The sequence below is a fragment of the Poromitra crassiceps genome, assembly GCF_964638095.1.
Source record: "Poromitra crassiceps genome assembly, chromosome: 14".
NCBI lineage: Eukaryota > Metazoa > Chordata > Actinopteri > Beryciformes > Melamphaidae > Poromitra > Poromitra crassiceps.
The window spans coordinates 24,690,670-24,712,978 of record NC_139633.1 but is presented as its reverse complement, the minus strand read 5'-3'; the positions used below and the strand labels follow the sequence as shown (position 1 = coordinate 24,712,978).

The window sequence follows — 22,309 nt, the reverse complement described above, 5'->3', positions numbered from 1 at the left end:
CTACTGTGCAGAGTATGCAGGCTATGGATGTGGTCAATCATGTATGGTTTTCTATTTGACTACTCAATATCCTCCTACCCATAACTTTGTCATTTCTACCTAGTGCAACAGATTTTGTTCCCTTTTGAAAATCAATGACAAAAAATGAAGCTCCTTAAATGAGTGGAATCCTGTCCAGAGTCAAGAAACAAACAACTGAGTTTGTTTCCTTTATATTCAGAAAAAATAATGTATGGGGGAAAGCTGAAGGAAATCACAACACTATATACCAGTTTTCTAAGCTGCAGTATCAGACAAATTTGTCAGTTCTGATATTTGCATTGGTAGAACACAGAGCCACACCAACAAATGAATACCAGGTGGATTGAATTAAGAAATGCACAACACCATCTAGTGGCTGTTGATTGTAACACCTTTAATTTATAGACTTCTCATTGATGGTCATGGAGACAAATTACATGAAATAATGTGAATAAGCAACATTGAAAAACACAATGCTTACAATACAATTTACAATAAATCGCTGACAGTTACAAAACAAAAAACAAAAAATCCGACATCTTAGAGAAATACAAAAATAAACCCATCGCTCCGTCATTGTCATGAAAAGTGCTACAGAGTTGTCAACGGTTGTAGGAAAAACATGGAGCCTCGAGCCTAAATTTGCGGCAGAATGTCTGTGTGTATGTTGGGTGAAGCCTTGCATAAAGAACGAGGACCACACCTGTGTACAAAAATTCAGACCAAAGTGAAAGCACATAACAGGGACATGATGTGGGCGGCCGAGGATCCACAGAGGAATGAGTGCCAACACACACAGAGAAATCTGATTGGTTGGAGTCCTCCGTGGTACAGAACCAGATCTGATCCCATTTAAGGACCCAAACTGGACCCATCAGGTTGCATCTTCAGTTAGTGCAGTTTTCAGAAGCCTGAAAAACAATTAACAAATAGTGATTCAAAAGCATGTAACTTAATTAAAACACATGATGCATGAAATGGTGATTGCTGGTTTATTATCACTATACATTCTATATTCTAATATTAAATCATGCCTGCTATATTGACAGGCTAAAATTGCACACAACACAATTTGTAACTTTATAATATCCTGTTTCCAAATTAGAGGGAAAATAAATAGAGATAAATTCTTCAGTTTCCCTCATGTTTCATTCAGTAGTAGTGGACTCAAAACTCAAAGTTCAGGATGTGGGACTTGACTTGGGACTTGCCTGTCTTGCCTTGGGACTTGTCTGTCTTGACTTGGGACTTCAGACTTACTTGTGACTCGCAAAACAATGACTTGGTCCCACCTCATCTATTCCAAGCAAGCATTTGGCGTGCAGGATTGGCCAAGTTCAACAACAACCAAAATGTACACTACAATTTCACAATATAGTGTGGCACAGTAAATAAATCATAGATCGTAAATGGTTTTGAACTGATATCAGAAACATTTAGGTCCTGGTTTCATAAAACCATGTAGGTAGCAGCAACATGGAGGACTCAACATTCATTTTGGCAGGGTTTTCAACGTTGGTGCAGGCTGTACTATCGACATCTACAGTATTCATCGTCATTGCTGGATTATGATTGATGATGATGATGATCATGGAGAATCAGTTGCTGTATGACGTCACCCAACACAAAAGCGTTGTGCAGCTGGAACGCTTTGAGGGTCGGAGGTGGGACTTTTCAACTGGCAAATTCTCACCTCCGAGTTGTCGGGAATGCAGCATAAGGCTAGGGCCAATTTAGAATGAAAAGGTCTATAACTCAAGCTATTTGGCAGTCTAGTCTGTCTCTGTACCTTGAGTGTCTCCGAAGCTTTCCGTAGCTCTTTGATAACAGATGACAGGGCCTCTGGGTTGATGCCCTGCTCACACAGCCGCACACAGATGGACAGAGACTCCATGTCCAAGCCGGTGTTCAGCAATCTGGACATCTCCAACAGCACTATCGGAGGAAAAGGGAGACAAGTCAGATCTCAATCATACAATGACAAGACAAAACCAGATTGATTGCTGCACCTCCTCCGACCTATCCCAACAACTGGGCTTTGTGAGTGGGAATCGGGGATCAGGGAAGGAAGTGGAATTCACTGAAAAAGGGAGTGAGGATGGTTGTCTGATTGAAAGGCTTTGTGATTAAAGTTAGGTTTGCCGACTGACTGACGGGCGGATGACAGGACTGACAGGAGGAAATACATGCATTACATTGTCCCAAGATACAGCACATACAGTATGCTTAGACTTTTAGCCATAATTCAACTCATAAGTTGCATCACAAGATGAACTTTCCGGTGTTTGGCATGGCATGGATATTGACATTTACACATCCAGCTTTCAGTTTGTATTGAGTGTTTCGAGAATTAAACTGATGGGCTTGTTGATATTGAGGGTTAATTGAGGCAGTTGTGACTTAAATTACTATGGGAACATGTTGAGTACCGTTACTGACAACAAAACACTCACGAGTTTACCAGCATTACATTGTCATTAGTAAAATTGTTACTAGCTAAGCTATGGTGAGTAACCAGCGGTTCCTCAGGAGGTCCCTGAAGATCATCAAGGACACATACCACCCCCACAACAGCCTGTTCTCCCTGTTACCCTCAGGGAGGAGATACAGGGTCCCAAAAGCACGAACAAATCGCCTGAGGGACAGTTTCTTCCCGCAGGCCACGAGACTCCTAACACACACAAATAAACAATCATGTAGTAGCTGCTACCATTACATATGATAACTATGCCTATGTTATTTGCACCTGTGCAAACAGAACGTTAAATTATGTTTTAAGGTGTCTATGCTAGAAAAGGAAAGGAAAGGAAAAGTTTACTGTTATTGCTTGTTGTTTCTCTTGTTTTACTGCATCTATATGCCCTGTTATTTTTGCACTGTTATACTGTTATTTGCACTATGTTGTAACGGAGTCTACAGCACAAGAATTTCACATGTGATACTTGTACTACGGAGTGACAATAAAAATCTTGAATCTTGAAAATAAGCTAGATCAGGGTGCTATTTATCTTAGGTCTCGTATATGCGAACTTAGCTCAGCTGCTTTGTGGCTAGTAAAATATTTACCATCCATTGTCTCCCGGACTGCGTTCATGTTTGCATTTGCTGCACTTGCCATGGTGATGAATGATGCTCCTTCACACGCTACGTTAGTTCGGTTAGACAGCGTTGTTGGATAGCTAAGCTAACGTTAGCGTTAAACTAACGCTAGGTGGCTAATGTAAGCAAGACTTGAGTAGAAGACGTCGCTAACCCGATATGGGGTCAATGAGTTATTTGGCGGGTCAAACAGAATGCTCTGATTGATTTATGTGCATTATAGAAATGTGTCCACACTCTTCTGCAAATAGAAATACATAAAACGTTAAGGTGTATTCATTAGCAGCTAGCTAGCCTAGCTAGCTCCCCTCTCCAAACAGGAAAAAAATGAAGAGACGCTAGAGGAAGTGACGATGCTAGCTAGGCGTCCATTGGTTCCCAATGATAGGTTCCCAGACACTTCCTGTAAATTTGAACCTCACTGGTTGCTTGCTTGCTTCTTGTTCAAGAGGAAGATTGTTTTTAGCTGCGTGTTCAGAGCCTTCGTTGACTTGTAATTGTAAGTATCAACAACAAATCTCAATTATAGCTAGCGATTTACATCTCGCATTTTGAAGCAAATCGTGGTGCTGAGAAAGAAAGAGCAGGAAGAAGCAGGATTGTCGACTAAAGTTAACGTGACTTGCCAGTGTTGCTTCTAGGTTAGCCAACTGGGCAAGTAGCAAAGCAGAGGAAGGGGCCTGCGAAATTAAGTGAATGTTAATTTAGCTAACGCTACTGAGTGCTGTTTGACCACTTTAGGGTTTGACAAGGTTGACAATACTAACTAGGAGCTTTGTTTTGTCCAGCTAAGATGGGGGACTATGTTGAGCTACAGATCACGCCAGAGAATCCAGGCAGGCATTCCATCAGGAACCCCTTTGAGAGTCCCAATGACTACCACCACCTCCGGGAACGCCTGGCGCCAAGCCCCTCCATCTTCAAGCCCTGCAAAGCTGTAGGTTTGATGGTAAATGGCCTGCATTTATATAGAGCTTTTATCCAAAGTGCTTTACAGTCAGTAGGTACATTCATCCATTCACCCAGGTTTGATCATAACTAACACATGCAGCACATTGGCCTATGACATACAGACAAACATACACAGTCACATGCATTCTCTGTGCAAATGTCTATATAGTCATCCCTTTACTGAAGTAATTATTTTTGCTTTGATGTCACCTCCTCTCCCCTATCACTTCATCTTTCTCTCTCTCTCCCAGACTCCAGCTAAGTTTAACTGGACTATCGAAGAGATGGCCAGTCTTCTACCAGTGCACATAGACCCAGAGGACATCCAGCGGCAGTCCTTTTACCTCAGCCAGACAAGGTATGGAGTGATACAGCAATGCTTGTAGTAGACACTGGTGCAGGTATTCAGTTGGTGTGCATCTGCAGTCATTTGTGTCCCTGCTACCTTCCCTGTCTTCTTTCACTTATGTTGTATGTGTAAGTATAATTCATGTCTGAAAGCTGAAATACTAAAAATGGATGTTTATATTACTAAGACTGTTTTACTTTATAAAATATGGATTGCATTTGCAAATGTGTTGAGAAACACCGGGTGGGATGTAACAACTTTTTTTCCTCCAAATATCCAGCATGGATTCTGAAATTGAGGAGAAGCGGCAGCATGCTATTGACCAGGTATGCTGATGATCTAATATATTATACATATTATGTCCAAGTCTAACATGTTGATTTTACTTAATATGTTCATTTTGATCTACCGGTAATATGTCCAAGTCTAGCATGTTGACTTTACTTGATACATTAATTTCAAATGTCATACCTGATTGTTGTTTTTGTCACTTGTCTGTCTTCTACTAAAGTTCTTCACTAAAGGAGCCATAGTCCCCTCTCCCTGGGCGGCCCCAGACACCAGGAAAGCCACTCAGATTCATTGCAAAAGTGAGTAATCTCATTATTGTCATATAAATATTTCCTTCTGCATTTAGATTACATTTAACAACTGAGATTATTTCATGGAGGTTGCATTTTGCTATCCTTTGCCTTTGATTTCACACATTTTATTTAGGTGTCATACATTATGTATTTAAGCGTGCACTCTGTTGTGTCCTTGTATTTGTAGGTTCTGTTTCACCACTGATTACTGAGGAGCCAGAAAAAGTCACAGGTTGGTAGACATGAAACGGTATGAAAATGTCAGATCGCGCTTATAGGGACCAAAATTCTCACGGTTCAGTATTGTGGACGGTATTGTTAAAATGTGCTGAAATGTGCTGAATTCTCAAAAAAGTACAGATACACTCACTGAAGTCATTTCACCAAATTCCATATTGAAAACTCAGACCCCAAAAGTACTGATACACTCAAATGAAATAATTTCCCCAAGGCTGCGCAAGGCCTGCATCTGGGAGACTGTTGCTAACTTCGGTTGATGTTGGACAGTGTTTTTCCATGCGCTATAATCATGATAACACCGCTTTAATGATGATTATTTACAATTTGAAATGATAATACTAACCGTTAGGAATTTAATCACGGTTCATCATTAAACCGGTAATGGTTTCATTCCTACGGGTTGGTATCTTTCTTGGACGGAAATCTTTTTTTTTTTTTTTGCAAACATGACTTAATTCTCTCAGGGCTTAAAGTGCTCAGGCACCATGCCTGATTTCCTGGACAACTTTTCAGGCTCACAAATCTTTTCTGGCTTTAACCCCGGTTCTCTGCTTTTGCCTCTACTATTAGTACGGTAACTTGATTGCTTCTCCTTGGCATGTTTGTGTTGCAGTTGCCTGTCAAACAGCCCTTTCATTACCTGCAGCTGTTGATTTGGAGAAAATTCTAGGTAGGCCTCCACTAAACACTTACATAAAGTCAGAGAGTATACAGTATATCCTGACACAGTATTATGTGTTATGAAGTGACTCATGTGTCTGTCGGACTGTTTCTTTCAGGAGAATATTACCGCTGTGAGGAGGTGTACGAGGCTGTTCAGGAGAACCTCAGCAACTCCTCCCTCAGACGAAAACTCTTCCTCGACGGCCAAGGCAGCGGGTCCGACACCTCCGGCCCGCCGAGCCCAGAGAGACCCCACACCAGTGAGCAGCAGAGCCCGGAGAGACCCCACACCAGTGAGCAGCAGGGGCCGCCGCTGGGCCAGGGACGAGAGAGGATGACGGGTGGGGCTGAAGGGTCTGAGGGAGAAGCTATGCCCTCCACCTTCTCTCCGTTGTCCTGCGGCACAGGAGCTCCGACCCCCTCTACGGTGAGAGGAGTATTGAAGACCATGTAAAAACACACACACACTTCAGTTGATTTTCTCAAGCTGGATCAAAAGTGTATTTGGTCCAAAAGAAACATTTTCTTTCTTAAATCAAAAAAATAATTTGTATCATGCTTACCATAGGGTCAGTTATCGTCCAGTCCCATCCAGCATGGTCGTTTCCGTGACTGCAGCCTGGGCAGCCTCCCCAGTCCTCTGTTCCCCGATAGGTCGTCTCCTGCCGACTTCGCCTCCCCTATTCTTTCTCCTATTTGTCCACAAACACCCACAGGCTCAGGTAGACAACTTGTTATGGAATTCAATTCATATCCAAATCTGTAATGCTCAAAAAAAATTATATTTTAGATTAGAAGAGCTGTTTTCTCTCTCATTCATCTTCTGTTAATCCCTCTCCCTTCCTTAGCCGAGAGGAAACACCTGAGGTTCTTGACTCCAGATGGTGTCCCTCGAGACATGGACGTCAACTCCTGCAGTGAGAGCCCATTTGTCGAGGGTTGCTCTCCCATCCGTAGCTGTTCCCCACACCAGCTCCATTGCCACAACGAGCACCAGCGCAACAGCAGGTCCAAGACCAGACCCAGAGGTCGATGCTGGGCCTCCCCTCCCCTCATCTCCCCAATCCTCTACCCTATGCTTCAGGACAATCAGGAGCCTGAGGAAGATCTCCCCTCAACTCCCCCCTCTATGGAGCTTGACCCACCATCCCCCCTGGCCCTGGACTTTCAGCCCTGTAACGCAGAGCCGCGTTTGGGTTTAGGCGGTCTCAGTGAGGGAGTCTGCTTGGATCTTCTAGAACCTGCGAGAATAGAGGAAGAGAAGGAGCCAGGGATGCAAGGGAGCTTGGAGGATATTGTTGAAGCAGAGGGGACTTCAGCACAGCTGACCAGCTCTCGTATGGGCAATGTGTCGGCAGCGGAGAGCTCGCAGATATGTATGTCTCTTCTAACTGAGGGAAGCAGCATACGCTATGACTCCAGCATGCAGGTTTGTGTGAGGGTCATCTTCCACACTCATAATAATAATTGTGGCGGTGATGATAATAATAATAATAAAGCTTTATTAGCCCTTTTCTAAACAACTTTTACAAGGGCTTTGTAAAACAGATAACATGAATAAATACAATAAAAGTGTGTAAATAACAGGAAAAATGTCACATTAATGTTTGTCATTTTTATATCTGGAAATGTGCATAGAACTTGTCTCCGTCTGTATATATGACAACAAACATTGATGTTATATCTACTCAACATTGCTCTTAGTGGGCATTTAGTTTGCTTAACTGTGGCCAAATGGAGCCCTCTGCTGCAGAATCCACATGATGGCATAATCTTTATCAGAGAGTGTTGATATGTTTGTCTGTTTAACTGGATATTGGTATATTTGTTTGTGTGTCCAGGTGGACAGCGGGTACAACACCACCTCAGCGGGTGCTGCCAGTCTCATAGATGGCCTCAGCTCAGACTGTCACAGCAAGGAGTCCTTCAGTTCAAACCTCGCAGAGGAGGCCTTCCCATTCACGAGGATCACTAAAGTTAAGGTACTAGACCCCATTCATACACTATCACAGGGCTATGGATTCACTTACTGAATGTGTCTTTGCACCTATTATAGTAACACATCTTTGCAAAGAACAACACACACAGTTATTATTATCAGTTAGTCAGGTGGGTAGTGTTAATATGAATTGCTTTTATTTTGCACACACAAACAAACACCAAGGGCAGTTACAATCAGTGATTTCATTTCAAATTCCTTTTTATATATAATCTTAAAGTACATTTCTTGTCATGTTACAGGCATTTTACCCTCACCACTGAGCCAGCCATCTGATTGGTGCTTTTACAGCGGATCCTCTTCCAGTCGAAGGCTAAGATTGAGGAGAAGTTTACACTATCATGACTGAGGTGTTCATGTCAAAGTCATTGGGTTCACACTATAGAGCCAGGCTTAAACCAAACACAGGTACAGGTGTTCTACCGCTTTCACTGGAATGCTGTTGCTAGGCAACAGTTTGGACCCTAGTTTGTTTCCTGTCGGCTATTGTATTAGCAAACACTGCAACAGGAAGTAAACTAGGGTCCATTTAGTGTTTATGTTAAGTTGAAACGGCCATGGTTATTGGTTATTGGTTTTCGGCACTAGTTTACAACAGTTATCTCTATTGGCTAATGTTTTGGCTAGTGAGAGTAGTAATTTGAACTTTCCCACCCTGAAAAGGTGATGGCAGAACATCAAGCGTCAGCACATCACAATCTCCTCAATGCTCATAATCAGTTTAGAACGGGTAGGTTGACCCTCACTTCTTACCGTAGTGCCACTGTAAGCCCGTGGAAAACCATGATCTTAATGTAAAGTTGTTTTTTGAATCTGAGGCCAGTACACTAGTGTGACAACGGCAAAGAGAAGGTTTCAGGTTGTTATTTTTGCACTGAACGTTTTTGCACAACAGTAACCTTCAAATGCTGTATTGATGCTAATGACATTTACCCTGACATAAAGGGACTGAAAAAGCTTGACTTGCAATTGACAAATTTCTACTGTATTTATGGTTTTATAATTTTATAAAACAGTTTATTATTAATCTGAATACAGCAAATGATTTTTTTTATTTTGTTATTGAACAAGTAAATGATTGAAATTACTTGTGGATCTTATGTGTGATGGTTAAGATTATTTGTTCCTGTTAACCACACTGAATAATGCCACTAGTAAAAGCCGATTGAATGAGCCTACGTGTACATTTTTTTGTTATATAATTTAAGTTTGGGCTGGAAATTACATTAAACCTACCTGAACTCTTTGTCTTGTTTCTCCGTTTGGTCTTTCTACAATATTTCTATTTTATTTTATAAAATAGTGCAGCTTCCATTGGTGTTGTGTATGGTTCTCTGTACGACTAATTCCAACTGCAGATTAGGATTCATGCAGAGTCAAGAAAACACACGGCAGCTTTGAGTTAAAAAAAAATACATTTAATGTTTGAGTTGACCACACTTATTACAAGTCTTATTATAGTTAATTTATGATGGGCAGTCTCTGCACAAGGTCTTTGTCTATGAACCAATGTGTTTAAATTAAAAGCATGATAAATTACTAGAGCAGGGTAGTGAGTGTGGAGCTGGAGAGAGAGGCAATGTAGTTTCACTGTGGCAAAATTAATAAAAGGGACATATTCACTCCAAGTATAACGGTTAATTGGGCCAATGCATCAAAGAGACCTGTCATAGTCTGGTTCTTAAAGGGAGGACTTCTCCATTTGGACGAGAACGCTGGTGGCTGAGGTGAATTGCTGTGCCGTCTTCTGTGTCAGCGGTCCAGTTTGGGTTTCTTGGACTGTGGTTCAACCTCTGGCGCTGGAACACTCACACCAGCGATCTGAAATAAAACCACCAAATGGCATTTTATTACTTGCTGTGAACCAGGGGGGTCGGCAACCTTTCTGACATGAAGTGCCATTTTGAAATTTGCTTGTCAATCGGTGTGCCCCACTAAGACTAATGACTCGCACATCAAACTATAATAAATCTCCAACGGATCTGTAATGTTATCCCATCCAAAATCAGGACATTGAAATGAGAGCATTATACAAGATACACAGCACGATCCTTCTCTGTCTTCCGCGCTGGCATTTTTCATCTGTTTTCTGCTGCCATGGAAGCAACCAACCAATCAGAGGCAGAGTAGAGTGGGTCACAAACTGAAATATCCTAAATAACAGCCCAAGCAACTGCAAATGGTTGTGAAATATGTAATTCGGCACTCCAACATTTCTACAAAAAAATCTCAATTGCGCACTTATTGCTAGTGTGCGCCGTGCCACTGGTTAACCCTTCACATGCCAGAGAGGTGGCACCCATGCTCTAGGTTGCTGACCCCTGCTGTGAACTAACTGAAAATGGCATGTTAGCCTTCCTCATTCAAATTTAGAGATAGCTCGATGCGATCATCTGACAAGCTGGTAGCTGAAGGACAAACTAGAAGAAAATGGCTAAAACATGGCTAAAATTCAAGATATTGTGTGCTACTAGTTTGGTTAGGTATACAATAATAATAATTATAAATGTATTTATTCCCATTGCAAAACTCGTGTACACCGTCCACTCTGTCCTTACCACGGGTTCAATCAGGGCCATGCGGATCTTCTGGTGCTGAATATTGGAGGCGTCGAGACTGATGGTCACCTTCACGCTGTCAAACATGTGGAAGGTGTGCTGCAATACTGTCAGAGTGGGGCCCTAGACACAGACACAGACACACACACATCATTAGCGACAAGGTCTTCTCAACACCGTATTTTACTAAAACACAAACTAGTGACTACCTATCTGGGGATCAAAATAATTAGTTTTTAATAAACTGAATTAAGTTTTGGTACGTTAAGGACTTTTACCTCTTCATCAAAAATAACCTTTGGGCCGCTCTTGTCCTTGCCGTCAAAGAAGACTGTCCCCTCCAGTCCAAACCTTGGGATGAGGACGATGATTGCGTTCTTCCTCACAAACAGGATGAATCCCTCCTCGTTGAGTATGCCGCGGCTCTTGAAGAACAACTGCGAAGACGAGTGTATTATGGCCAGTTAAGAGCACGGATTTGTAGGAGAGCATAGACTATTGTGTGGATCTGCTCCTAGGTTGATGGGAAAAGACGACTAGAGACGACTAGAGAAGACATTCTGCTGATTCTTGCTTTGTAAAAGGTTTACTTCAGGTCTGATGTTAAATTGACCATGGTTAAGAACAGTGGGATGATTTTGAATGTGACCCAACCAGATTCACGTGAATAAAACTGTGTGCATACTGCTTGCATGCGTTTTTACCTGTGTGTGGAAGGCCACAGATGCCCTCTGTGCGTACTGAGCCATCTTGTGTCTGTAGTTGAGGTTGTTGCAGAGGGCGGACTGCTTGTGTTTGTCCATCAGGTCTGGGTAGGTGCTGTCTGCTCCTATGGCCACCGCCAACAGACGGTGTACTATGATGTCCGAGTACCTGTGGAGGAAAGGATGGGCGGAGTGAGGACAGATGGAGGAGATGTATGACACACTGTAAAGAGGTTGGAAATAGTGTGTGCTAAACAATTAGTCGATAAACACAACATTAATCAATTATAATTTTGATCATTATTAATCATTTTAAGTCATTTATCAAGTAATCTCTCTGGGCAGATTTTTGATTTGATTGAAAATCTGCTGGCATGGTCGAAGAAAATCCAGATAATAGCGCTCCTAATAAATAGTGCGTCGCGCTCGGTGAAATTAACATAAAGGGGCGCGTCCGGGGAGTCAAGTTCCATCAAGTAAAACACACCGCTGGGTACAGTGTCAAAATGCTAACATTTGCTTGTTTTTCCCAGTTTCATATCATAAAATAACTTTTTGGTTGCTGGATCAGACTACAGTATGTAAGCAATCAGGTAATTTGTTATGGCCATTTATCATTATTTTTTATAGACTAAAAGATTAATCTATTAATAAAAATATATATATATATAGATACAAATTGATAATGAAGATACTTGGTTGCAGCCCTAGTTTACAAGCAATTATGGAATTGTAACCCCCTCCAAAATGCCCCCCGCCCCCCAACCGAAACTCATACTGCCAACATGTGCAATTGGTATAATTCACAGAATGTGTTTGCATACCTCCTAATTGGTGACGTGAAATGTGTGTAAATGGGCGAGGCGAGACCGTAGTGGTGGAAGTCGCTGTCCATGCCTGAACAGAAATAGACGGCCTGCATCATGCAGCGAGTGGCCAAGATGCGCAGTAGAGTGTTGAAGTACGCGAAGCCGTCCACCTTGGCCACATCCAGGGAGTCAGCCAATGCCTTGGCCGAATCCGTGTGGATCTCCAGGCCCTAACAAGGGACCAAAACAAAGGTGTTAGCAGCACGTCAACATGTATTTATTGTAGAAAGCATCAAAACTTGGGACAGGGAACGGGGGGGGGTTGTTTGTGTTATTATTTGAACATGGATTTACATGAAGGCCAAAAGCCATCCATCATCAAAAGCTGACGGTCTGTTCTTTACCACACATTCATTGATTCATGTAGAACTCGCCTGGCGAGTGTTAAATATGGACATCCTAATGATGTGAACTCATGAAACGAGCATATGACTGGGAAACCAAAGTGTTCCTTATGCAGGCCCATCTCTCGCCTCCACCCACCTTGGACTTGGCAGCCTTAGTGAGGATGTCGTAGTTAGCCGGAGGCGGTGGCGGGTGCTTCCTCAGGAGGGCGCACTCTGAGAATTCATCGTAGATCTTCTGGGCGACTGAAATGTTGGCCAGCAACATGAACTCCTCCACCATGGAGTTGGTCTCCCTAAAAAACCGAGATGAGTTTGTTTTACAGGCATCCAAAACTTGGTCTGACACACACAGTCAGTCAGAGAGAGAGAGACTTATTGTTTGCCATTGCTCAAAGCTTTCATTTTAAATTCCTCTAACAACTACAGACAACCAAATACAAGTGTGTAAAAACTCGACTCTGATGTGTAGTATGATCTAGCACAGGGGTTCGCAACCATTTTTTGCTTTGGACCCCACACTGGCGTCACAAAAATCTAGGGACCCCAGACGCGGAACACCGCCCTAGTAGTACGATTGTAATAGCTCAAGTGACATCACTGGCGACGACATCATCGCTGGTGACATAATTGATGACATCACAATTGCTCGAGTGACATCAACTGACAATCTCAGAATTCCAATTTTGACACAAGAGTAGAGGGACAGAATGTAGGGAAACAGTGGATTAATAAATCCAGAAGGAGGCGGTAATGCAACATAAAGGATGACAACTGCCATAAAACACCACAGAAGAAGAATTTCCGACTGTATTCTCTTCTGGGATTAAAGTCAGAACTCTGACAAACCTCAGATATCTGACTTTAATCGCAGAATTCTTACGTTAAACTAAGAATTCTGACTTTTCCCCCTCAGAATTCTGACTTTATGCTCAGAATTCTAACTTTATTTTCAGAAGTCTGACTTAAAATCAGAACTCAAATAAAGTTTTCACATATGGACCTAATCCTCTCCATAGTTTTAAATTGTGTGGTGTTAAAAAAAAGATTTTTTTTTTGGTGACCCGCATTGGTATTCCATGCGACCCCACAGGTTGGGAAGTTGAACCACTGATAATACATGATGTAAACAATGTATATGAAGTATGTACTGTGTATAGGATGTACAGTATAGGATGTGTGTACCGTATGTACTATGGGTTGTAAGCCCTTTTAGACTTGACTGCGATGAAGGGCTAGATAACTATACAAGACTAGACTGGCATCAAAATAACCACATTTTGGAACAGGGAGTATGTGGAGCAAAGGATTTCAACAAGTATTGTGCAGTTTCCACAAAGGGACGCTCGCTGTCTCCGACTACCTACATGAGTTCTTTGGTCTGCAGGTCAATGGGGTCGTGGGTTTCACTGTCGATGTGGAAACGGACCTCCAAGGACGACAGCGTCAACGCACTGGAAGAAACAAAAAATGCAACAACAAAACATCATTCATTTTAATTGTAACTGAAGGATTTTCTCTAGTGAAGGATGCAACAGCCACTGGAGCTACGCTCCATTAACCCCTGTATTAACCCCCTGTGAGCTATATTCTATTCCTGTGATTCCTTATTGGCTTTGATGTTGTTTTTTGATTTGAAGTATTTTTTGACCACTTAAAATGCACATCAGAGCCAATAAGGAAACTGGAATACTGGAAGGGGATTTCTTCTGATCGTGCACGCTACTGAGCCCCGGACTGGACCGATTCAACACAAAAGCATTGGTGTGCTTTTCCCATGGCATTCGAATGGGCCATGATACATCTTGTAAATCATCTGGTCTCCTCCCGGGTCCTCCTCACCCTTTCTCTATCCTCTGCCTCTTGAGGATCTTGGCCAGTTTGTTGAGGCCTCGCAGGCTCTTGGTGATGTCGTCGTTCATGTTGGTGTCGTCGATCCTCATCTGGGCCTCGGCGTAGGTCAGAGACGCCTGGGCCGAGTCAGACGCGAGAAAGCAGAGGAGGGAATGAGGATGGCGTGCAAAGACTCCGTGTCCATATTTAAATAAACGAGCAAAGGTAAGTTTCATTTTGTAGAAATTGAATAGGGAAAACCAGTGAGTAATGGCGAGTAGCCAGGTAGCAGTATCTGTTGCAGACCACTGAGATACAGTACACGTGTCTTTGCAAATGCATGGAGGATGAAGCTTATTTTCTCTGTGTGTGTTGGTAGTACTGTACCTTGGAGTCAATGACACTTTTTGTGAAGCGGGTCTTCAGAATCTCAGCCTTTTGGTTCATCTCCCAGATACATGAGAAAGCCAGCCTGGTGAGAAGAAGGAGAGCACGATCAGAGAACACCACCGTACCCAGGCCACTGTGTGCAATTACCATAAACTGGAATGGCAGAAATAGGAGTTTGACTCTAGTGCCTATAGACTTTATGAGATATATTCACCAGGATCGAAGCACACTGGATAGATCTTTTTATCCAAGAAACATTTTGGGAAGAGCAGAAGCTTTGAGGACATTGGAGATTGTGTCAGCGTGTGTGCATGTGTGTGTGTGTGTGTGCGTGTGTGTATCAAGTCCTCACCTCTCCACATTGGAACGTAGAGAACAAAGATTGGAGCTGAGCAGCTCAGGAACCATGTCTATCCTCTGGTGGAAAAACACACACACACACACACACACACACACACAACAGTTGTTGCTTTTTTGTAGTAAAAAGACTGAATTCAATATGGAAGTCTGTTTGATACTTTCATTAAATGTGTTCTGCAAGCTGAATTCCATTTAAACGACACTTCCAGAGGGGGTATGTGTGCAGATGGCAAGTTAATTAAAATAGTAAAAAGATGAAGAAGGAGAGCAATTGCAATAGACAGAGCTGCAGTCTGGCTCTTGACACTGAGTGGACCGCAGCAGTCGGCGCAAAATTCAACAAACAGTTGGTCACAAAATCCCAGTCCACCTAAATTGGCAAACAAAACTTTTACCGGGAGCCAAACATTTTCATTTTGTTGTTGTTGATTAAAAAAAAGTCCAACATTGTGACAATTCTTGACGGTTTTGTTTTTTGCCATTACATTGTGGTACCAAATATTTATATACAAAACGTAATAGTAGTATTGAAGTCAAAAACGCTTGGATATTTGTGTGTCTGTGTGTTTCTCCTCACCCTGCCGCACAGGTAGACAGTGGTGCCACGGCTGGCGGCTTCTTTGTCCAAAGCGTTGCCAGGTCTGATGAAGTGGCTGACATCTGCAATGTGGACGCCCACCTACGGCAAGCAAGGAGGGACATGAGTTTCTACTTGAAATACAGAGACACAAATAAATGACAACTGTTACTCGACAATTTGTGTATTTGTGCAATGTACAGTATACGTTTGTTTTTAGTGTATGTACATATCCTGCACGTTTGCGTGTACCTCAAGGTTTCCATTGGCCAGCTCTCGACAGTGCAGAGCATCGTCTATGTCAGTACACCCTGGAGGATCTACACTGCACACTGTCAGCTGCCTCAGGTCCTCTCTCACCGTCATGTCCTGCCAACACACACGCACACAGACAGATACACATTAATAGACACAAATATACTTGCTTGCAAAATATAGGCTGATACCAGCACTAGGAAATTAACACCAAAAATGTGAATGCTATAAATATGAAAAATACTAAACATAAGGAATACATCCAGTAGGCATCAACGGAACTCCTGAGAGAGCAGTCATGATTTCAGCTCAGTGAGAGTCAGGAGGTGCAGTGGTTGGTTACCTCTGGTGTGATGCTCCAGGGCATCTTGGGGAGGAAACTGAGCACGGCCTGAGAGAAGGCCTGGTGAGGGACATCATGCTCCAGCAGCAGAACCTCTGTCTCAGTCTCCTTATCTCCTGCACTGCCCAGACTGCGCACAAAATGGCCCTGAGAGAGGGGAGAAAGCCCTTGATGGGTTCTGGGTTCAATTAACCCGTCAACATCAGAGCACGTGGAGACGCTAACCGCTCATCATGGTGATCATATGGAGGAGATGTTAAACGCTCATGGTGATCAGATTTGAAAACTTTGATGCCGTGGGGGTTTAGAAATGTGGCCTATCTGGAGGAGGGCCACTCACATTTGGATATCTGGATTGTTTGGGCCAGCCGTCGATGGCCACCATGATCCTCTGGCCCGTCAGCGTGGCCGCCTGGCGCGTCTCGATGCGAATGCGCGGGACGCGGCGGTCTGCTGGGGTGAAAAGGTGCCGAGTTGACTGATGACGGCAGCGGAGAAGCAGGAAAAGAGAGGGACAGAAAGGGAGGGTCAGCGCTGGTGAGGAGAGACATTTTCCACAGATTCTGGTTTAGAAGAAATCAGACGTTTGATCTATTTCGGGGAGTGACGCGATAAAATGCCTTTCCCAACACAACAACTAAGCAAACGGAAAAAACATGTCGCTTGCAAAGGATGTAAACGCCCCCTTCTGGACCAACCAGTAACAACAATTCTACTTTTCAATATGTGGTTAACAACAAGACATGGGGCCCTATCTTACGCCCGGTGCAAGGCATTGTCATCGCACGCACGCACACACACACACACACACACACACACACACACACACACACACACACACACACACACACACACACACACACACACACACACACACACACACACACACACACACACACACACACAAGATGGCTTCAAATTGTTCCGATTCAGATCAGGTAAAGCACCACTGTATGTGGTCATGTGGCCTAGCTTGCATTACCTCTTTGATCTGGGAGACATTGAGCATGCCACAGAATGGCCTCCAGTTCCTTTTGATGATTCCCACTACTTTGCCTGTGGGCTTCTTGGCGGCTTCAACTGCTGCGCTCTTCAGCTGGTCACAAACACAGGAACACAGAGGATATATAGAGAGGCAAAGTGGAACGTCACTTCCTGCTTCAGCACTGTACCAGAGATTTTCATCCGCCATTTATTTTCCCATAGACATTTCGTAAAATGCGTATAAAAATAGTTTTACTTGTTCTTCAAACCAAACGGTTCAGATATATTTAGAAACAGGAGAGACCGCGTAACATTTCACTCGGACCAAAACGTTAAAAAAACGCGGGTTTAAAGAAAATATTTTTTCAATGTTGTTTTTTAAGTTTTGGTCCGAGTGAAATGTTCTATGGTCTCTCCCGATTCTAAATATAGCTGAACCGTTTGGTTTGACCAAGTAAAACTATTTATTATTATTATTATTATTATTATTATTTATTTTGGAATAGCAAATACTGACTATGACTATGGGCTGCTCTCTTTCATGCAGCCTAACACAGATTCTGTCTATCCAGACACTTTGGTCACAAATAAACATCCAGGAACGATGCACCCTGATGCCCCTCCCCTCAGTCAAACCCTGACTCACTGCCTTCTCCTCCTCCTCCTCTTCCTCGGCTGCGTCGTCGTCCTTTGCCCCGCCCTCGTCCTGCAGCACCACCGAGGAGGGCGCCACCCACTGGTCCCGTGGTAACAGCTGCACGGCAACCACATCCTGGTGCACCGCCCTGTTCAGGTTGTGAAGGCCCTGGAGGATAACCTGAGAGAGAGAGTAGAGCTGTTAAACACAGAGTAGAGTTGACAAAGAATCAAGAGCCCTTTTCCCACATGCGTACCGGAAAATTACCTGTAAGTCAATATCGGACATTTCCCTGAATTTCCCTTCACACCTTAACGCGCGCATGTGGGAATCGAGTCGTCAAATAGCCGGTATGTTGGGGGAGGGGGGAGCTTATTTGGGGGGTCGGCAAAACTTAACTCAGTCCTCCATACTTCGCAGCAGCCTGACACAGGACAGACACAGCGTGAATGGCAGAGGCTTGCAAGGCAAGCTGCCCAACGCTTGTAGCCTATGTATGTAGAGAAAGCAAATGCACAAGCGAAATGTGTAAGTAGTTTGCTTTGATGTGCGCGAATGATTAGATGATGCACTTTGAAGAAGTTGGGATCCGTGTCTGAGAGAAATAGTTGCTGGTTCGATGTTTATCCGTTCACCTGCGTCGCGTTGAAGCACTTTTTACAGACTGGCTTCGTTTGATGTGTCCGGGGTTGCCTTCGGAAATCAGCAAGCTGACATACTGCTCTTATTAGGCTATCACAAGATCATTTCGCCAGTTTGCTTTAATGTGCGCGAATGATTAGATTATGCCCGCTGGAACATTAAGCAACGTGTGTAGGCTACACTTCGCCCATGATTGAAGGACCGCTGTCGCGGAAAATGACTGGACCCGTTTCCACTTGCGTCCCCTTAAGAGCATACCGCTCTTCTGACTGGCTCGAAACTGGTGAAATGTCGGGGACGACGGGGTCGCGCTTATACCGGCACGGCACCTTTCCCACTTGCAGGCATTAGACCACGTTCCGGTCATTTTGCGGTACAAAGCGCATGTGGGAAAAGGGCTAATTTGAGATCAGAAGGGGTGAGAGCAGAGCAGAGCATCTCTGTCCTTTTGGACACAAAGACTAAAGCCCCAGACACACCAAGCCGACAGTCGGCCATGTCTGGGCGCCTGGCGCTCTAGTATTTGCGGTCTGTCCCGCACGCCGCACCGTTGGCTCTAGCCTGCTTTGACTGCGGCTTGTTGTCCGATTCGCCGTTGGGTCGTTAGTGAGAGAAATCGCTCTTATTGGCTGGTCAGGGGTAGAGAAATCACTCTGATTGGCTGGTCAGGGGTAGAGAAATCACTCTGATTGGCTGGTCAGCTGGTAGCGAAGCAGGAGAGAAGGCACACAAAACGCTCTGCTCATTTTCCAACTTTGTCTCACCTGATAAATTCCAAAACACGGATATTTTCACGTGCCTTTTTTTAGGAAAGTTCATTGAGCATCTCGCTGCCGCTGCATGATATCACCCATTTAGTTCGGTTTCTACTCATTTTTCATCTCGGTCTCTTCCTTTCTTATTCCACACGCTAAAGACCAGACAAGGGCTGACGACGCCAGTGCCATTTGCAACTTTTTATCAGACATATTCCCGATTGGAAGTAGCTATATTACGAAAGCGTTTAAGTGAGTGAAATGGTCGGCAAACGCTGCTTTGTCTCACGAATCAGGTCTCACGCAGGCGCAGAACGTAGTTTTGCCCGTGGGCTGTCGTGTTTGTTCAAATGCCATTTTTGGGCCCCGACACAGGTGGGGTGACGCATCGGTCGGGCTGTAGTTGCTGCTAGTCCTTTCTAGTTCTCCTGGTGTGTCTGGGGGCTTATAACAAAGCACTTGGGGGGGAACAACATGCTGATGATGAACACACGCTTCCACATACTTTCTAGGAAAATCTGCCTCACAAATAACCACTTTCCCAAGTTTTCTGTCACTGTGGGGACATCGAGACCCTACAGGAGGATAGCCAATCTCTCTCTCGCCGGCGCACACACACCTCACTGCCGTCTTCCCCCTGTCCCTGGACGAAGACTGTGGCCTCCAGGTAGTTGTCCCTGCTGGCCCTGAAGGTGCCCTGGAGGAAGGAGCCGCTCTTGATGCCCGCTTGGATCCTGGACAGGGGGAGGTGCTCTGGGAAGAGCAGCTTGCTGCTACCGATCTCATTCTGGACAGACGGAGGGAGGGAGGAGGAAGAAAGGAATGAAGGGAGGAAATATCGAGGGGGAGAGAGTGGAAGAGGGCCAGGGCACAGAGAAAGAGCAAAGGAGGTGTGTTGAAAAGGAGATAGAAGGGGATGAGAGTGAATATGAAGCATGAAAATGAAACATTTCAATTCTAAATACAGTCTCACTGTACCCAAGAACCTCAGATAGCTTTCACCCATTTGTGTATTGCCCTAAATGGCACAAGAGCATGTGAATATTTACCTTCTCGTCATTGGTCAATGCCAGGCGATCCACAAGCTCGGGATTGGCTATCAGACTCTTGATGTACTCCTCGCCTACAACAGAAACGAATAAGCAGGTGTGAAGAAGTGGCAGATACAGTAGTGACTAACTAACCGGTAGTTTATGACTAACAATCCTTATTGAGTTAAACAACGCGAATATCTCCCTTGACACACGGCAGATTTCTCATAGGCCAAAAAACGGTATTTTTTAACTTTGGTTGGGAGCTGCCTGCCTGCTGTGCCAAGCTTTCTAAACCGGTTTGAAATTGCTGCTGTGTCACCTGAGACATTTTCTTCATTACTGTTAAGACAAAGACGCCATTGTGTAAACAGAGAGGAAAAACAATCCCTTCCTTGCCACTGCAGCATGGCCCCACTGGGGGACCACTCACATCTGTACACTAACAGGCCGCTCTCCTCTGCTTTCTCCTTGTTGCCCCGGTCGTTGGTGAGGAGCACCACCTTGAGCCCATCTGCCTCGCCCTCCTGCGTCTTCAGGTGCTGGCTGTACCATCTGGCCGCCACTCGGATGGCGCGGTCGTTACGGTCGTTGGCGCTCTCCCCCGGCTCACGCTCAATGTAAGTCTCTCTGGTGGAATAGGACGTTTAAAAAAAAAAACGAGGTAATTGAATATGAAGAGGATGGATATTGTGGGGAATATAAGCAAAATTGAAGAATTGGACATCGACGATTTATTGAATCTTCCCAAGCGCATCGGTAGACAGGAGTACATCAAGAGTAGACAACAGCGCATAATGAGAATTGAGAAGATGAACATACTGTATAGCTATACAGACACTTGCAGAGTATGCATCATGTTTTTTTTTTAGCTCAGTGCTGTTCCTCAGGCAGCATTTCGGGGAATACAAGATTTAAATACTTTTATGTTATTCAATGTAGACCCTGGGGGGGAAGTCAAAGGTAGAAAGGAAACAGCAACTGTTTACTTTGAACTTGGTTGACTGAGATGTGAGTGTGTGGGAGTGTTTCCCTATGGTGTTCATAATGTAGAAGTGTATAGTTGTGTTTGTTTATGGCACTATATGAAAAGAGTACTGTTCATCTTTACACTGTTACACTTTGGGAAGGGGGGACTGGCAAAAATAGAAGTTAAATGTGAAAAACAAATTAGAGCAAAGTAATGTGTGACAATGTTTTCCGATTTCCGCATATTAGTAGTTATTACATATAGGTGCACTGAGTCTGTTGTGATAGTTCTTCTAACCTGTGGTGTTCGTTGGTAAAGGTATAAACGTGTTTCTCTTTCTCGTGGATGATGTCCTTCAGGCGTTTGTAGACCGGTGCGCTGCGGTGGCGGACCTCACTGAGGACAGTCTGGAGGATAATCACGTTACGAATGACGGGGTCCTCCAAGACGTCAATCTATAGGAGACAGGAGCAGCAAACATGTTTAGAGATAATGAAATGAAATCTAAATCCAAATAAGAAATGGTGCTTCTGTGGATGTGTCAAAAATAATGCCAGTACTTTATCCATCTCCTAATGTCATATTAATACGTGTTTTTCTACGCACATTTGTCATGAATCTCTCACACACCCACACGAAACCAATCAATCGGCCCCAGCAGAACTCATACATTACCTGATGCAACACCACATTCGTGTCGGGAACCAAGTAATGTGGAAAAGAGCACAGGTTGCTCTCAATACACGCATCTTTCTGCAGCGCCGTGGACTCTTGTTTGCATTCAGTGCAAACTTCACTTCCGCACCAAATATCATCTCTCAAATAGTGTTCACGCACTATTTTCATCACCCCGCCCGATCGGGTCTTCTTAACGAATGTTTTGGATTTCAACATGTTGACAATAACGGCATCAAAAGGGAAAACGTTTGATATTTTGTGTTAACGCTCATCAACACAACTAGCCGGAACAGGCTAGCTAGTGGTCTCTGTAGCTAACGCTACCCATGTGTAAACTCCCTCAGTGGGACGACATGACTTTCACAGAGTTTTGAGAAACTCGCAAGTCGTGAGCTAAAGTCGGATTTTCTGGTCTTACTTTACAACTAATGCTACGTATATATCCTATAATTGCTATCTGGAAAAATATGGCT

General features: G+C 43.9%; 3 protein-coding genes across 3 annotated transcripts; 1 reads left to right on the top strand and 2 right to left on the bottom strand.

Moving 5' to 3' along the window:
* Positions 1 to 404: 404 nt before the first annotated feature.
* mzt1 (mitotic spindle organizing protein 1) lies at positions 405 to 3,426 on the bottom strand. Its single transcript, XM_083650839.1, has 3 exons — positions 3,088 to 3,426; positions 1,811 to 1,956; positions 405 to 932 (listed from the first exon to the last, which is right to left on the bottom strand). The coding sequence occupies exons 1-3, from the start codon at positions 3,137 to 3,139 to the stop codon at positions 909 to 911; spliced, it is 222 nt and encodes a 73-aa protein (XP_083506965.1). The 5' UTR covers positions 3,140 to 3,426; the 3' UTR covers positions 405 to 908.
* bora (bora aurora kinase A activator) lies at positions 2,406 to 8,231 on the top strand. The gene is made up of 12 exons (XM_083650687.1): positions 2,406 to 2,527; positions 3,909 to 4,057; positions 4,323 to 4,429; positions 4,701 to 4,746; positions 4,932 to 5,010; positions 5,192 to 5,236; positions 5,858 to 5,914; positions 6,024 to 6,334; positions 6,476 to 6,629; positions 6,756 to 7,336; positions 7,749 to 7,889; positions 8,149 to 8,231. Exons 2-12 carry the CDS (start codon positions 3,914 to 3,916, stop codon positions 8,167 to 8,169), a joined length of 1,686 nt encoding a protein of 561 aa, XP_083506813.1. The 5' UTR covers positions 2,406 to 2,527; positions 3,909 to 3,913; the 3' UTR covers positions 8,170 to 8,231.
* Positions 8,232 to 9,346: 1,115 nt separating this feature from the next.
* Positions 9,347 to 22,115, bottom strand: dis3 (DIS3 exosome endoribonuclease and 3'-5' exoribonuclease). Its single transcript, XM_083650318.1, has 21 exons — positions 21,834 to 22,115; positions 21,456 to 21,613; positions 20,622 to 20,818; positions 20,207 to 20,280; positions 19,777 to 19,944; positions 17,770 to 17,940; positions 17,122 to 17,235; positions 16,480 to 16,617; positions 16,140 to 16,286; positions 15,794 to 15,910; positions 15,542 to 15,643; positions 14,957 to 15,021; positions 14,602 to 14,686; positions 14,224 to 14,351; positions 13,749 to 13,835; positions 12,521 to 12,677; positions 11,993 to 12,207; positions 11,169 to 11,337; positions 10,743 to 10,901; positions 10,465 to 10,587; positions 9,347 to 9,727 (listed from the first exon to the last, which is right to left on the bottom strand). Exons 1-21 carry the CDS (start codon positions 22,050 to 22,052, stop codon positions 9,659 to 9,661), a joined length of 2,862 nt encoding a protein of 953 aa, XP_083506444.1. The 5' UTR covers positions 22,053 to 22,115; the 3' UTR covers positions 9,347 to 9,658.
* Positions 22,116 to 22,309: the final 194 nt, after the last annotated feature.

Excerpts from the sequence above, each read along its gene's own strand:
- dis3 (XM_083650318.1), bottom strand. The coding sequence starts at position 22,052 with ATGTTGAAATCCAAAACATTCGTTAAGAAGACCCGATCGGGCGGGGTG. Across the intron at positions 16,618-17,121 it reads ATGTCTCCCAGATCAAAGAG|TCAACTCGGCACCTTTTCAC; the intron begins GTAATGCAAGCT and ends TGCCGTCATCAG. Across the intron at positions 15,022-15,541 it reads CTGTCTACCTGTGCGGCAGG|AGGATAGACATGGTTCCTGA; the intron begins GTGAGGAGAAAC and ends TTTTTCCACCAG.
- bora (XM_083650687.1), top strand. The coding sequence starts at position 3,914 with ATGGGGGACTATGTTGAGCTACAGATCACGCCAGAGAATCCAGGCAGG. Across the intron at positions 4,430-4,700 it reads TTTTACCTCAGCCAGACAAG|CATGGATTCTGAAATTGAGG; the intron begins GTATGGAGTGAT and ends CCAAATATCCAG. Across the intron at positions 5,237-5,857 it reads GGAGCCAGAAAAAGTCACAG|TTGCCTGTCAAACAGCCCTT; the intron begins GTTGGTAGACAT and ends TTTGTGTTGCAG.
- mzt1 (XM_083650839.1), bottom strand. The coding sequence starts at position 3,139 with ATGGCAAGTGCAGCAAATGCAAACATGAACGCAGTCCGGGAGACAATG. Across the intron at positions 1,957-3,087 it reads AGTCCGGGAGACAATGGATG|TGCTGTTGGAGATGTCCAGA; the intron begins GTAAATATTTTA and ends TTCCTCCGATAG. Across the intron at positions 933-1,810 it reads AAGCTTCGGAGACACTCAAG|GCTTCTGAAAACTGCACTAA; the intron begins GTACAGAGACAG and ends ATTGTTTTTCAG.